At 36.3% G+C, this 16,461-nt stretch overlaps 1 protein-coding gene across 10 annotated transcripts in view; it reads left to right on the top strand.

Annotated features, from left to right (window-relative positions):
* Positions 1–16,461, top strand: part of RhoGEF2 (Rho guanine nucleotide exchange factor 2) — a 453,695-nt gene that overhangs the window by 246,889 nt on the left and 190,345 nt on the right. For 9 of the 10 annotated variants that reach the window (XM_069821024.1, XM_069821026.1, XM_069821030.1 and 6 more), the window contains one exon: positions 9,977–10,042. The exons of the other annotated variant lie outside the window; for it this stretch is intronic. In XM_069821024.1, coding sequence (XP_069677125.1) covers positions 9,977–10,042 — 66 coding nt within the window. The remainder of the gene's footprint in view (positions 1–9,976; positions 10,043–16,461) is intronic. 10 annotated transcript variants of the gene reach the window in all.

Below are 16,461 nucleotides of genomic sequence, written 5' to 3' on the forward strand. Positions count from 1 at the left end.
AATAGAATAAATTACTATTACTTACTGAATAGGACATTTACACTTTAAACTCAAAATGCATACCTCTAAAACAGTAGTTATTAATATCTTCTAATTACTCTACGCAGCTGCATTATTATTTCATTAATAAATCAAATCGTTTTTAAGAAGATAGAGTGTTATTAACAAAAAGAAAAGTTGTTGCTCTTGACGATACCCAACTGTAATACCTGAATGAATGGAATGAATCAATCAATGAACCAATCAGTGAATCAATTAATCAATGAATCCATGGATGAATGAATCAATGAATCGATGGATGAGTGAATCAATGAGTCGATGGATGTATGGATCGGTGAATGATTGATTGAATGTACTGAGAGAGGAAGAATTTATTATCAATTAAATGGTAGGCCTATAGGATCATAGTCGCGTCCATGCAAGGACTCTTGGAACTCCTACATGGTTCATTGTGGTCTGCCTTTGCCGAACACTGAAGACACCCTGCAAGACGGAAGAGCTTTGCATGCTGACTACAGCGCTAGGCATTCAATAGCAATATATAATTTCTATTTTTTTGTAACTAGTTGTGCACGACTCTAGTTTAGACCTGCATTCGGACAGTTGACTAAACAACTATTACTTTAAAAATAGAAATACTCAATTCATCGCAACATCATAGGGACCAGAATGTTCCATAACACTAGCTATAAAAGATCGAATTCTACCGTCTTTAACCATTCAAGGTTTGAATCTCTGAAGCTCGTAACAGCAAAAGTGAAAGATAGAGAGAGAAGAATTAAATATAAGATATTCCAGCAAGCAAAATACGTCGACGTCGTCCAACTCTATGCGGGTTGTTATCGATCTCGTATATCTTAGACCACATGATCTGTCACAGTCTGAATAAAACTTTTTTCTTGTCTACTCTGGTTTTGTCGTTTTTATGGTAGTATCACAAGACGTGACATGTTCAGAATATATTGAAATAAATTATTAAATTGTGTTAAAATTCTGCGCTGTCCGATCTTTAAAGACACATTGCTTATTCCTAATGAAACAAAACAAATTAACAAAAGGATTGTATTGCGTATTATGAAAACGATGTTATAGGAGCTATAAGAAAAGCAAACTACTCGAGAAAACATTATGCAAGACTGGAGAAAACATTGGAAAGGATAAAGAAAATAAATAATTAACATAGCAGATTGACAGCATTTGGTTAACATAACATTATCATGCGATGACTAAAATTCGTAACATTCACGTGATGGTCTGAGAACGTTATACTCACCCCTGATTCTGCGTATGAACCATTAAATACCTCCCACATGTCTCGACTGTTACTTGGGCTGCCTAAGCAGAAATGAACGGCTTAAGTCAGACACTTTGTATATTCTTTTTTTACTTACTCATTATAAGATGTATACAGTGAAAGTATTGTGGTGCTGCTTAAAATCGATCTCGAGATTTTTACGGAAATATAAGTTTTCAGCATCACTGATACCGAAAAATTGTTTTGTGCATGTCGTCTGTCCGCCCGTGTACAGCGATTTCTCCTACTCTATTGGACGAAGACTTTGTTTATATTTAATTTATCCATGACCATAACGAAAAACATGCCTTTACTAAATACTTTAGCGTTTGTGAAGTAGGCTTTTATTCAACATTACTTTATTTCACTAGTGAGATAAAGACTTTACCTCACAGTTTGAACTTTATCTCACAGTTCATTAGTATTTTCCTAGTACCCGGGTACACACGTATACTTTTCCATTGAACTATTACTCAAGAAGTTAATATATTAGTTACTAGATGTCACTACATCTACTTCTTTATTACCATTTCTTAAATATACATACACTCAATCTCCTTCTCTATCTGCTACGTCGTGATTTGTACATTACATCCATATCTAATGTGCATCTTTTTAAAATTTTGTAACAATTTACCTTTTGGGATGCGAGGAGACTTGAACCTACGAAGTTGGGTTTATAGGATTTTAAAACAACACGCGTTAGCCAACTGAGCTAAACAGACACGATGATTAATTAAGTTTTAATATTCCTCTTAAGTTTACAGAAGTAAAATGTGAAATTATTTTAATCACATTAGTCCCGTGAACACTTCTAAATAATCCCTGAAACTTCAAAAAGACGAAAATACACGTTTAAAGTGAAAAAATATATATTAAAATTATATGATTAATTATAATTTGTTATTTATCCAATGCCTTACATACCATTCTTTACTAATCGTGGCCTCCTACATCATAACCTACCTAGTACACGTATTGATTCTAAAATCCATGCCATGGTATGTGATTACATGAGGACTTATTTTCAATATATTTTCTTTTATAAAACATAATTTTTCGTTATGGTCATGGATAAAATTACGTATGGTACTTGTGAGGTAAGTGCATCTTTATTGCACGAGTGGAAAGATGCACTTACCTCACAAGTACCATAAATAACTATTACCTAGAAATGATGTACATAAATTATAATAATAATAATAATTAATAAAATAGTAATAGATTCTTTTGAGATCAAAAACCCAAAATGACCATCTCGAAATACATCCTAAGGATAAATGAAATGAGCAACCGAGATTCCTGTGTTTCACTGAAATTATTATATGCATAATTATTTCTACTTTTCGGTGCGAATATTTAAAAACTTCTTTATTCGTATGTCCTGACCATGGAGGCGACAGACAGACAGACAGACAGACTGTCTCTTTTTGTTAAGATAATTACTGCTGTATTGTAAGATCACTTTTATGCGTGGGTTAACTTCAAAGCAAGGTCTTAATGTTTAATATTAGAGGAGAAAAAAAATTCGCTCCGGCGTCGGGGATCGAACCCAGGTCCTTGGTTTTACGTACCAAGCGCTTTCACCATTGAGCTACGCCGAAGTTCAATCCACAGCATCGGATCGAACCCCTCTCCTCCATTGTTTTTCCCTTTGTGGCCTGACTCCAAGTTGGGCATGTATGCTGTCATTTTATATTAAATCAACTGCCATTATACAAGGAGCGCACTCATTTGAGTGACTTGGTACGTAGAACCAAGGATTTGGGATCGATCCCTTCGCCGGAGCGAATTTTTCTCCTCTAATATTAATTGTTACCTTAACAAATGTATTCTGTAGGACCAAAAAATAATAATTTTACGTAGATTATAAGGTATTAAGGTTTAGAAAGGAAAGAAAAAAAAGTATTAAAATAAAATAATGCTAATATCCTTTTAGGGGAACTTTTGTTATCTGTCGTAATTTCCTATTGTAAGAATATTATTACCTGTCCAAAACTGAGGTCCAGTTGACAATGTAGAACACTCGACAACGTTATCTGTAAATTGAGAGCTTTGTGATTGCCACCACCTTGACGAGAAAAGGATGAGAAATATTTCAGTCCTTGGAATTTCTCCCACGCACGTTATACGAGTTCAATGGCCATTCCTTGAAATCAACACTGCATTTCTAAGGGAGGATTGTACACTATTGTGGAACAATTAATTCTTCTGTCGAAGTGAAATTGGCCGTAACAAGAATATTTTAACATTCTCGTCACTCAGTAGCCAACGAGGAACGTATATTATTGCGTTGTGATGTCCAGTAATAAAAATATTACAGGAGATTCCGGTACTATATGAGTAGCTGTTTCATCTGAATTTGTGATTCTTTCGTAAGTTCGGAAGTGTATTAGATCATGTACTTCTTTCGAATGCCTTAACAGAGATCGAATATACAGTTTAATGTAAAAATGTGTTTTTTTTTTTTTTTTTTCATATAATGATGCCTTTTTGTCTGCAGTGTGGTAAAAGAAGCCTACGTTTTCTATTTAGACAGTAAGAAATTTCATTCTGCAATTTACAGTTCAAGAGTATAAACTACAAAGAGGTGTACACTACAGAAGACTGAATTTTTTCGAAACGCTTAAAGCTTAGAATGAGGAAGTATGTGTCACCTTCATGACATCTATTTTTTTTTTTAATTTGATTGACCTACGCTCTCAACTGCAGAGGTTATTCGGCATAGAAATTCAACAGGGTCGAAAAATGGCCGACATTGGTGTTCTCTACTACGAATAGGGAGAGCTCTTTGACGTACAGTACGACGCTTGCCATGCGGAGGAAAGCATGCTAAGAATTTTATCGCTCTTTAAAATACATCGTGTTCCGTCGGGCAGAACGTTTGAACATCGAATCAAACGTCTAGCATGGTAACCACTAGTGCACCGAGGACTAGTACTAATTGTTACATTAAATCATAACAAAACATCATAATTTCATTATAGCACTACTTCGTAACAATAAAAATAGTCAGCTAAGAAAAAAAATAAGCAAAATGCATGGGTGTAGCATATTTTTCAGGAGATAATTCACGTCCAGTTTTTTGTGAGAATGTTCTACAGGCCATTCATCCCCTATCTAAAAACATTTGTGTATGAGTTACTCATATTTCATTAAAATATTTTACTGTCATTCTGAGTCACTATTTTCCACTATAAATAAGTGTTATGATAGAATCCATTGTATCTTAAATATACGCCATACACTACAGTATTTGACAGTATGAGAATTTCCTTCTAATGCACGTATGCCTGCCATTCTATTACTTTGATACACATCCTATCCCTCTCCTAGTTGCGTACTAGACGGGAAATGGGTCCAATAGAGGTTCTGCTAGCTGTTACAAAATTTTATTTGTGATAAGAAAAATCCTGCGTTAAAACGAACTCAGTGATTGTCAATTACTGGAATTGTCATGCTATTTAGGACTTCATTCTGATAGTGCTTTCAGTTTCACTAAGGACTATTTTCTGCTGTTGCTGTTTATCCAACAATTAGGTACAATGATTGCTATTTTGCCCAAGGAAATGCTTGTTCTTGTTGTCAGAGAAATAGTCAAATTGTAGTGATTTAAATGGAATGTGACCTGGAAATTTTGTGAGAACATCGAAACATGCGAAGTTGATCCTTTAGCTACTTATACCACAATAGAAATAAGCGCAGTTTCAGGTGTGCCAAAAGCTGAAGGCACAAGTACTTCAATCGTGATAATTACCAGACATCATTCATGCAGATGAGGAGACATGTCTAAATCGCTATCAATGTAAGGCAAACGACAGAGTTCTTTGTAAATGAATCCATCGCTATCAACACCAAGAAAGCCAGAATTGTGAAGTTGATAGAGAAGTTCATAGCGATCTCATTATTTGATAACGGGGAATAGTCCATCGTCATTTAGTTCCAGAACGAACTGAAATTATAAGAAGACACTGTGTGTCTGTGCCATAGCAGCTGGAAGGCATGTTCATAGACATCAGTCTCGTCTTCACTTTAATGATTGGAAGTTGCACTGTGATAATGTCTGCTGTCATATTGAGAACGGACTGGTGGCACATGTGAAGAAATGAAATGTGAAAGGCGTACCTCATTCATCACACAGACTAGACTTAGGTCCATGCGACTTGTTTTTGGGTGCCATGGAGGTGACATTCTGGTTCTATACATTTTACGCGTTTGTAACTCAAGAGTTCATTAACATGAATAATTTCGAGAGAAAAATTGTTCCGGGGCCGGGTATCGAACCCAGGACCTTTGGTTAAACGTGCCAGCGCTTTACCAACTGACGTTTAACCAAAGGTGCCGGGTTCGATACCCGGCCCCGGAACAATTTTTCCCTCGAAATTATTCAAATCAACTTTACAGGGAGTTATACTTGAAAGCTTGATTTGCAGTTCATTAACAAGTTATCCAGAGTATTTCATTATCACGTTATGACCGTTTTTTTGTCATTGAAAATGCACAGACGAAGTCGTTTACAATGCACCCAAATTAAGTTTAACTTTCCACTTTCGTTTCCTACATTGAAGTAGTTAAAAGTGAAATATCGATTTAATTTATTGTTGTACTGTTTAAGATGTATGAAGTTAATTAAATATGTATAGCCTATATTTGGTTGATGCAAAACTTCGTAACGTTTTTTCGCTTTGGCTGAAGTTTTTATTTGAGATGAATAGAAGACAGAAATTAATCAGTAGAGAGTGGAACCGGGATACTTTAGCAATCAATGTACGCAAGCATTGACTATAGCTTTTACACACTCGGTACTGGGCACACACTGCGGACATAAACAAAGGTAATACAGTCTGGTTATGATTGAAAACAAAGTACATGAATACATTACCTTATACATGCAAGGTTCCGTCTTCTTCGGTTTCGTTGCCGACATTACAATGAACAACAAAATACTTCCTAAGATTTGCGAACTGAAACGTCCTGCGGCGATCACTCAAACAGTTTTTATGTTTTGAGAACGACCGTTCAACATCACAGGATGTCAATGGTGAATGCAAATAATACGACTGGTGGTTCGACATTGCATTTGTACACGTTACCAAATACAGTAGAGCATCTCGTTTAGGCACAGTGAAAACGTAAAGAAAGTGCAGGTAACGTGTGGGAGAGGACGAACTGTACGATAAACACGAGGGATGCACAAGGTTTTAGTTGCAATTTTTATGGCGGACCATTAATAGAAATTATAGTTTCCAAAAACACATAAAACAAAAGAACACAAATTGCGTAACTTTATCATACACACATTTTAACAAACAAGCAATACTGTAATGTTGAAATAATTCAATATAACATATCAAATTTTGCTACTTATATGATTTTGCTTTCAAGCAGCATTTTTTACGATAATAAATTTCATTCTCTGTATGACTAACATATCACCGTCTTCTGTGGCCGAATTAACAAAACTACAGTATATTGTTCTGAAATGACAACACTATTTCCTACGATACACAGCCAGAAAATGTAGAGAATCTACAAAACAGGATTTTGGAGGCATGCAGACGTATTCCTTCCTAAGTACTTTGTAACGTGACAAGAGTGGACACAAAAAATAATGTTGAAAGATGTATTGCAGAAGAGGGAATCTATTTCAACATTTTAATTGAAATTTACCCTTTCAAAGATATTTTTATAAAATAGCGAAAAATGTACACTTGAATTTTAAATTGTTTTGTTTTGTTAACGACCTGAATACAAAGTAATGTTACTTTATGCTTGTTTCATTTGAATCGGGATGAGTGCAACAAATTTATGGATAACTTTCGTGTTGCTATGAATTTCAATAACGTTCTGTATAATTGCTAACTATTCCAAACGATAGGTTTTGGTTAATCATATAACGTAAATTCAAAACTATTTTTAGGTACACTTCATTCATTCATTCATTCATTCATTCATTCATTCATTCATTCATTCATTCATTCATTCATTCATTCATTCATTCATTCATTCATTCAGTGTTCTACCCAAGGGCAGATCTTTCTCTGCAAACTCAGCTTTTTCCAATCATTCCTATTTTCTGCCTTCCACTTTGTCTCCTCGTATGATCCATATATCTTAATGTCATCTATCATCTGATATCTTTTTCTACCCCGAATTCTTCTACGTTCACTATTCCTTCCAGACTTCCATTGCATTCTTCAGCCAGTGGCCCAACTAATTCCTTTTCCTCTTCCTGATCAGTTTCAGCATCATACTTTTTCCATCCACTCTTATATTCTTTTATCGACGTAAAAAATTTAGAAGCTACCGTCCACACCTGTGTAGTAACGGTTAGCGCGTCTGGCCGCGAAACCAGGTGGCCCGGGTTCGATTCCCGGTCGGGGCAAGTTACATGGTTGAGGTTTTTTCGGGGTTTTACCTCAATCTAATATGAGCAAATGTTGGGTAACTATCGGTGCTGGACCCCGGACTCATTTCACCGGCATTATCACCTTCAGCTCATTCAGACGCTAAGTAATCTAAGATGATGAAGTGTCGTAAAATAACCTACTAAAAACTACTACTTTCATACTTTCTCCATCCACTCTTGTATGCTTTTATCGGCGCAAAAAAATTAGAAGCTACCGTCCACACCTGTGGAGTAACGGTTAGCGCGTCTGGCCGCGAAACCAGGTGGCCCGGGTTCGATTCACGGTCGGGGCAAGTTACATGGTTGAGGTTTTTTCGGGGTTTTCCCTCAGTCCAATATGAGCAAATGTTGGGTAACTATCGGTGCTGGATCCCGGACTCATTTCACCGGCATTATCACCTTCAGCTCATTCAGACGCTAAGTAATCTAAGATGACTATGCGTCGTAAAATAACCTACTAAAAACTACTACTAGAAGCTACCTTTATAAGAGCTGGCGAATGTCCATAATTATTTATTGTTGTAATTGTCCCTTGAACACATTAGTGGTATTGGCGGTTACATAAGTTGGTAATGTACAATGTCAATGTGAATCATTAACAGAATTTAAAATTTTCATTGTCCACCGGTGTGGTCTAGTGATTAACGCACTGGATTCGTGCTCTGAAGATGCGACCAGACGTGATATCGTTTAAGCTGACAACCTGTTTTTTTAACGTGACTTTCATTAATGCCACGGCGAATCTTCCGACTCGTTTCGCCAAAGTAAATTCTAGCTATCAGTATTTCCAACTGTGCTGAATTATATAACCGTGTAGTTGATACATACTCGTTAAATGGCCCATTAGAAGTATTTCTTTTCATTTTAAATTACCATTTCGTGAATAGCAAAATAATACTAGAAGCTATTGCGGTCTGTGAATTCTTAATATTGTGTGAAAGTGTGCAAAATTCGTTACATGTATTAGAAATAGTGTAAAGTACATTGCAGTGAGGTGTGATACTTTTGGGATTATGAAAAAAAAAGTGTGTGTGAAGTGAGAAAATTAAATTTGTCTCACATTGTCTTACAATAAATTATTGTTCACGGATTATATTTTAAGATAATAGTCTACAATTAAAAACATTTCTTGGAAAATGTTTTAAAATACTGTTTTGTTACGAAACTTATAGAACGTATGATCATTTTCATGATACAGAATGTAATTACTGTATATAAGTGCGTAATTCCTTAATGAATTCAACTCTTGATTCTTCACTTCTTGAATTAAATATTAGGTCCCGGTCGGGGCAAGTTACCTGGTTGAGGTTTTTTCCGGGGTTTTCCCTCAACCCAGTATGAGCAAATGCTGGGTAACTTTCGGTGTTGAACCCCAGACTCATTTTACCGGCATTATCACGTTCATCTCATTCAGACGCTAAATAACTAAGATGTTGATAAAGCGTCGTAAAATAACCTACTAAAAAAACTAAATATTAGGAACGTACTGAATATGAACAAAATCCTATCAATTTTTAGGAAATAGTTTCTCGGTATCCTATGTATATTGAGAATGTACATTTTCTTGATAGTATCGAAATTGATTTTTACAGCATTATACTAGCTACTTTCTCTTTGTTCTGTATGAAAAAGTAAAAGCAGCCTCAACATTTTGAACCTGTAGATGGTGTATTGAAGGAATCATAAGTTGTTTAGAACTGTTTTCCGAAGGTGGCTTCGCATACGTTTTTTTAGAGTTAAACATGGGATTCTGGAGAAGTTAGTTTAAAAAATGAACATAGTAGAATATAATTATTTGGCAAATGTATGAACACTGAAGTTGGTACAAGTGTTCGTTATTCATATTTAGCTTAACAACGGATAGCACTTTATTATTCTTGTCGAACATGCGTGTCAAGTGATAGACTTGATGACGTCTGTTATGAGATAGAGAAAAGTATATTGTATTAGACTACATGAAGATGATCCTTGCTATTTCTCTCAGACGAGTAGTCTCTGGAAATGAAAAAAAATTAGAATTTGACCGAAAAGTGCTGGTTTGCTTGAAGATGAAAGTTAATAAATTTGGGAGAAAAAGAAAATCAAAACATAATCTATATGAATAAGACAGCACCTGCTTTTTTTTTTTGTCATGCAATTTTCTGAATACAAAGAAGTACAGTTCTAAAATGCAGTGATTAATGCTAATCAGTTCCAGTATGTATCGTTACTGTTTCTTAATGACTTTTGAGAGGTGTGTGACTTGTATTTCCCCCCCCCCCTCTTTGTTTCAGTTGACCGTACTAAAAGACAGTCGGAGGACGACTGTGGAGGCCTTACCGACAACGAAACTGGATCCGGTGAGTGATTTCTTTTGCATTCTTTGTATGAAACCAGTGGAAGTGTTCCGTGAGGTGTTTTATTTACACGGCCCTGTCTCAGAGTGACTGTCAACACACATCACAAGTTTTATGTTGCCTGTTTAAATGATCGAGGGGCAGAGAGCCAAGAATGTGCTAACCACAGCATATGAGTGTTCCAAAACAGAGTTGGCAAGCTGCCTGCGCGGCGACCTGCTGTTTCATACAATTCTCACACTATGCAATATTTCCGAGGTTGTGGACAAACTACTCACAAGTATGTACCTTTATTGAGGAAAAGACCGTTAAAATCAGTGCTCGCTCGCTCATTCATTCACTCACTCTTTATTCATTCACTCGCTGCATTGTCATCGGTATGGTGAGACATCACAACACAGTCCGTGCCACACCCGTCCAAGAAACTGGGCCAATGCACTTACACCGATTCACCTTATTTTATCAAATGCCTCAATGAGAAACGGAGATTCGAACTCACGTCCGTGAGGAGGGGGGGGCAGATAACGATAACTATTATCACGCGAGTCTTGATGGAAAGGAGTCGGCGAGTCCAGGAATGGACAAACATCAGCAATCTGCGAAATGACCTGTTTCATTGTCAGTGAGACCTGTCGGCTTCGACTGGAGAGATGGTTTTCAGAATACTAGCCTTCGGTTATCTTTGTCGGAACCTCTTCTCAGCTCTTCTGTAATTCGTTTTGTCCTAGCCGTTGGTTTTTTTTTTTTCATATATATTGAAGCCTTGCATGCCTTGCTGTGATTATACTCTTTTGTTACAGTCTTACTAATTGTGCATGTGAGGGAGTTCCTGTTAAAGACTACTTTGATCTGCAGTCTACGTAGTCCAATTATTTTTTATGTTGGTTTGTGAATAACAAGTTGGATTTGTACTGGGATCGTTTGTGTCTACATTAAACTTCTATGTGCGTGAAACGATTTTGATCAAACTTGGCACGCAAATTACAGAACACATCTACGTATATCGCGACTTCGATTTGATGAGTGTAAATACGAAGTCGTAGATATTAATCATTTCTTCGGATTCCTTTAACGAAAAATCGCCTAGTGTCGGCCTGGGTAGCGTAGTTGGTATAGCCCTGGTCTTCTGTGCTCGAGGTTGCGGGTTCGATCCCGGCCCAGGTCGATGGTATTTAAGTGTGCTTAAATGCGTCAGGCTCATGTCAGTAGATTTACTGGCATGTAAAAGAACTGCGGGACAAAATTTCGACATACCGTCGACGCTGATATAAAGTATCGCTTAACTCCATGTCCTGATAGAAGAATGATGGGCTATCTGTGGAAACTAATTAAGTTATCCAAGTATCATTACACACTAGGTGAATATTCCACTAGACACATCGTATTTAATAACGGCGAACATTCAGTTTAATTATATATAATTATCTTAGTTCAAACAAACACTTCTTACACTTCATGAGTAGACTGTTGTCGAGAAGTGAACACAGTCCGTAAAATGATCTTTTGTGACTTGTACGTCTTTCATATGACCAACTGAACACAAATTAAGATAAATACAAAGATAATTATCACAATCCGTGTAGTTCGGAAAACAGCGGGACCTGAACAGCTTATTGTTCATAGACGTGACACCACGAGATGTACTTTGCACGCATCCATGTGAGAACGCGCTCCACTGGACTCTCCCACTGCCGCTGAGTAGATTCGGGAGCAAATAAACAACCACGGAACAATGTATTTAAAACAGTAAACGAGTAAATAAATAGTGTCACTAATGAATAAATAAATGAATTGAAGATTCGAATGGAATAATTTCATACTTGATTAATAAGCACTTAAGACTAGATAAGCAATAAACAAATACATAGATGTACAGCTAACAATTATTAAATAAGTGTTTAAAAATAAGTAAATAGATTAAGTACTTGATCTGGTGTGGTGCGTGTGCGCTTGCGCGGCGCGGCGCTCAATGCCTGGACGGACGGACTGCTCTGCGCCGCTGCCTCCTCCTCCTCAGTGTGAGAGCGAGCGGTGTGGGTGCGTTGATGCGGCGTACGTCCTCAGAGTCTTACCGGTAACCGCGCGCTCGGCATGTGAGTGGCGCCGGCGCCATGGACACGGGCCATGGAGCACCACGACGCCTCAGCGACGCGCCTCCGGAGGAGCAGCAGCTTCAAGAAGCTCCTCAAGCTGCCCATCTGGGGGTCAGGTCAGTGTGCAGAAATCTTACTTGTAGCCAAAGGGGCAGGTTTTGCGGCATTTCGGTTTTCCTTGTTCCACCATTTATATCGTCGTCTGCGACGAGACTGAATTACAATTACTATCCGCTCTGCTGCTACAGGAAGAGACTGATTAGTGCGCTTGGGCTCCCCTGCCGGCTCTGAGATAACTACCAGCGTTGTGATTACGTCTGTGCGAACTCGGCACGGAATATTAGACCTCCCATTTTAATTGATTGCATTTTACTTCTATCGAATCTGCATAATCGGATACTTGATTCCGTATTGTTAACTTCTCGGTTAAATTCGTCAGATTCGTCACATGTGTAGCTGTTTACCTGTCGTCCATTTGCGCAGACATGCGATACATCATGCCGCTTCACAACTCATAAATATCTTGGTAACGGATTAAATAAATTGTTCGTTCGAAAGTGGTAACAAATACATTTTAATTAAAATACTTGTGTGTACGGACATTTTTGTTTATATAGAAATAAAATAGTAATGTGCAAAACTCAGAATACTAGTCGTACCCTCCTTTCTTCTTCCACAGATGTTCAGTTAATCGAATTATCTTTGTATATTTGTTCGTTGCTTAACGTTTTTATCGGTTTCTGGACGACGAAGATGGTTGAAAGAATTGATCTGACCTGTTTTACGTTATGTACGCGGAAAGATTATGAAGGACCGCAAAAGAAATTTGAACATACCTCTTCTCGCGTTCAGCAGTTGCAGTACAAGTTTGCAAGTATTCGACTTTAGTTACTTCGAAATTTCACTGATTAACGTAGTGCAAATTTATCATTAAAGCGTGCTGTCCAGATTCTAAAGGTTATGAGTAAATTTTTTATAGTCGAACAAATAATGGTGATTTCTGTAATTTTTTAAGAATTTTACTACGCGTATTTCTTTTCACTTGAAGTGACGAAGTGGTTTGGTTACTTTGAAATGACCTCAGGCGTTGCCTGAATACGTGCAGATTCCTATCTTGTGTCTACATGAAACGTTGCAAGATTAGTGATAATGACGTTAAGAGATAAGATACTACATGGTCTGATTGATAGACATAATGTACTCCAGTAGTTCTCAATTTGTGAATGTCTTATACACTAGATACTGTAGATTAGCTGTGCGTGGCCCGCGGACCTCATGTGATTCGCCACTATGTTTGCTGCGGCCCGATAGTAAAGTTTCAAACTTAAAATTTTAAAAAAATATTTGAACAGACTTGTATTATTAATTATTATAAATTACAGTAATCACTAATTAGTGAGACAATTATGTAAATTGTATTTATTATTGGAGGATGTCTGCGGCCCTACAAAAAACATTTTTTAAAATAATGGCCCGCAGTATTCATAAGGTTAAGCAACCCTGCTGTAGATATTACTTGAACTGTGTCTGTAGCGTTGAGTTAAAAACATAGTATCCGCAAAGTGATCCTCTTCATGCAAACCTTATATCTTCTTCATTTCTGTCTATCCTCATGAAACACTGGGGACCACAATGGGCGGAAATAATAATAATAATAATAATAATAATAATAATAATAATAATAATAATAATAATCAGTGTCCGGATGATTGTGGTGATTTCATGGATTCAAGTTATATGCGCAGGGATCGAAACATTACCTCTTCAATACTAATAGCGCCGCTTGTGTACAGATGTTGCATAAAGAATCATACCATAGCAATGCCTCGTCACTCATAGACGTCATAGGCTACGCTGGTAATACACCTCCTAGCAAAACAGGAAATAATAGTAAAACATTCAGTTAGGTGGTTTTCTTTCCCTGTAGTCAGTGCAGTACAAAGTAGTTGTGTAAAGTTTCGTTTTGTCTTTGTCATAATGCTGAAGAATAAAAAAGTAAACATTGAAAAATTGAAACATGTGATACTTTCCGGAGAAAAGATTATATGTAAATTACGAAATTCAGAGATACAACTTGCGGGTAAATGGCACTTAGATGTAGTTCTTAAAAACGTGAAAGACATGCTCGCAGTGAAAAGATTCCATCGGATTTACAAAGAAGCACGAATGAGACCTTCTGCCGGAATTTGTGTGATATGATGGTGTGTGCAAATATTCCTTTTAATATATTAGAGAATGTACATAGTCGATAATTTTTACGAAAATACACTGGGCAAGACATTCCTAGCGAGTCGTCGCTTCGTAAAAACTACATCCTTTCTTTATATGTAGACGTTATAAACAAAATGAGAAAATGTGGGTGAGAACAACATGTTTTTTAGTATTGACGAAGCAACCGATGCCACGGGAGTTTTGTAGTAAATTTAATAGTGGGAATCCTACGCACCACTGAGTGACATAGGCCCTAAGTAGGTACCTACTACAGTGTTTTACACCATCAATTATAAAAAAGAGTATCATCATAGGCTCCGATTTTCGATGAAAATATTCCACTTCGTATCAAACTTATTCCTCAGTTATGTTTATATTTCAAATCACATCTTCATGATTATTTTCTCTACGAAGTATGAAAATGAAAAAAAAAAAAAAAAAAAATTAAAATTAAAAATGTAGATTAATCTACAATATATTGTATAGAATATGATTATATATTTTTTAGACTTAAAAATACGGGCTCTGTATTATAAATCAAATTCGAAAGACATCGAGTTGAATTCAGCGTTCGCATCCTTTTTGCAGAACTGTACGTGTTTGACATGAGTCCAATGTTTACCTTTTCCGATGTCTTCTCTTCAACCACATTCATTCGCACTAGTCAAAGGGAAGCCAACTTCAATGAAATCACCACAGACGTCCGGGGCAATAATAATAATAATAATAATAATAATAATAATAATAAATAATAATAAATAATACCGAAAGAAGCAAACTTCGGTTTTCAGCTGTGCACTATGTCTACTGCCACCGCTGCCGCTAGTGTCATGAATATCACTAGTTTTTATAATTTTCGCCCATTTCGCGTTATTATCTTGGATATAAGTCATTTTGAAACAGATAACGAATTTATATTGAAGACATAGGTCCAGTTGATTCATCGGCTAGCTATTTTTTTTAGCTATTTTAGTCATTTATCCTTTAAGAATAGTTTGCTTTAATTTACATTATTATCCTTAAATTCACTGTTATGGAAATTGAAATATATCATGGCTCGTATCTTAGTTTATAGAAGTTAACTTTTAAATTCCTATTTTTATTTCAAAATAGCATACCTCTTAAATATATGCGAATGTCGTGAAAATAGGGATAAGCATAATGTTACGCGAGAAACTAGCACATAAATTTGTATCTTTTTCATTTCCAAAGTAGAAAATTCTGAGTTATTAACTTATTGAAATGGATGAATACATGAAAATTTGCTGAGGTGTCAGACGTAAATTCATATTAGCGTTTCAAAATGGTGTACTCCTGAATTTGTCATACAGACTTACACAGCTTTGAATTGTGTGACTTTGTGAAGCATTGTTGCTCAATAAGGAACTTATGTTCGAAGAGTTTTTTTTGTAGAATGCAAAAACAGTAAAATATTTCATTTTGAGGTTATGTTCATCTAACCAGGCGTTATTGTAAAGTTTTTATAACGACAGACAGATGACATTAAGAATCTTGAGATTGAGATTGTCGGCATTTTTACATGAGATTCGTTACCGAGGCGTTTGTTCAACAGCAGTTGAAAGCAGCGTTAATATAGTGTTCTAGAAACGTGAACACACCTTAACTCCTTAACTATTTCATTAGTATTTACAATTTACAATAGGCTATATATCCATGTTTAGAATTCCACGGGTTCATTTAACATTGTTAGTTATTCTTCAGGCATGTAGAATTATTTATAGCTAGTGTGTTATACTGTACTGTTATATATCAGCGGTAGTTTATAAAAAGGAAACATTCTGTGTTCTCTTGTTATAGAACGGTCTAAGCAGAAATAAGATGCTCACAGCTGGGCTAAGATCTCTACTATGTACGAATACTTCCATGACCTTCAGTGTCTGTGACCTTACTTTACCGTTCGTCTTGTACGTGGTATTCTAAATCGTTTTGTCATTTGACCTTTTCAAATGTATATTAATCTTTGGATATTATTATTATTATTATATTTTTGTCGAATGTTTTTACATACTCATGTCCAGATTTATTTAAAGTTTCCTGTTTAAGACGGGCACACGGTGAAACTTCGTAAAGTGAACCTTTGCCTAAGACAACACCGTA

Source organism: Periplaneta americana, chromosome 3 (assembly GCF_040183065.1).
Source record: "Periplaneta americana isolate PAMFEO1 chromosome 3, P.americana_PAMFEO1_priV1, whole genome shotgun sequence".
In the NCBI taxonomy this organism is placed as follows: domain Eukaryota; kingdom Metazoa; phylum Arthropoda; class Insecta; order Blattodea; family Blattidae; genus Periplaneta; species Periplaneta americana.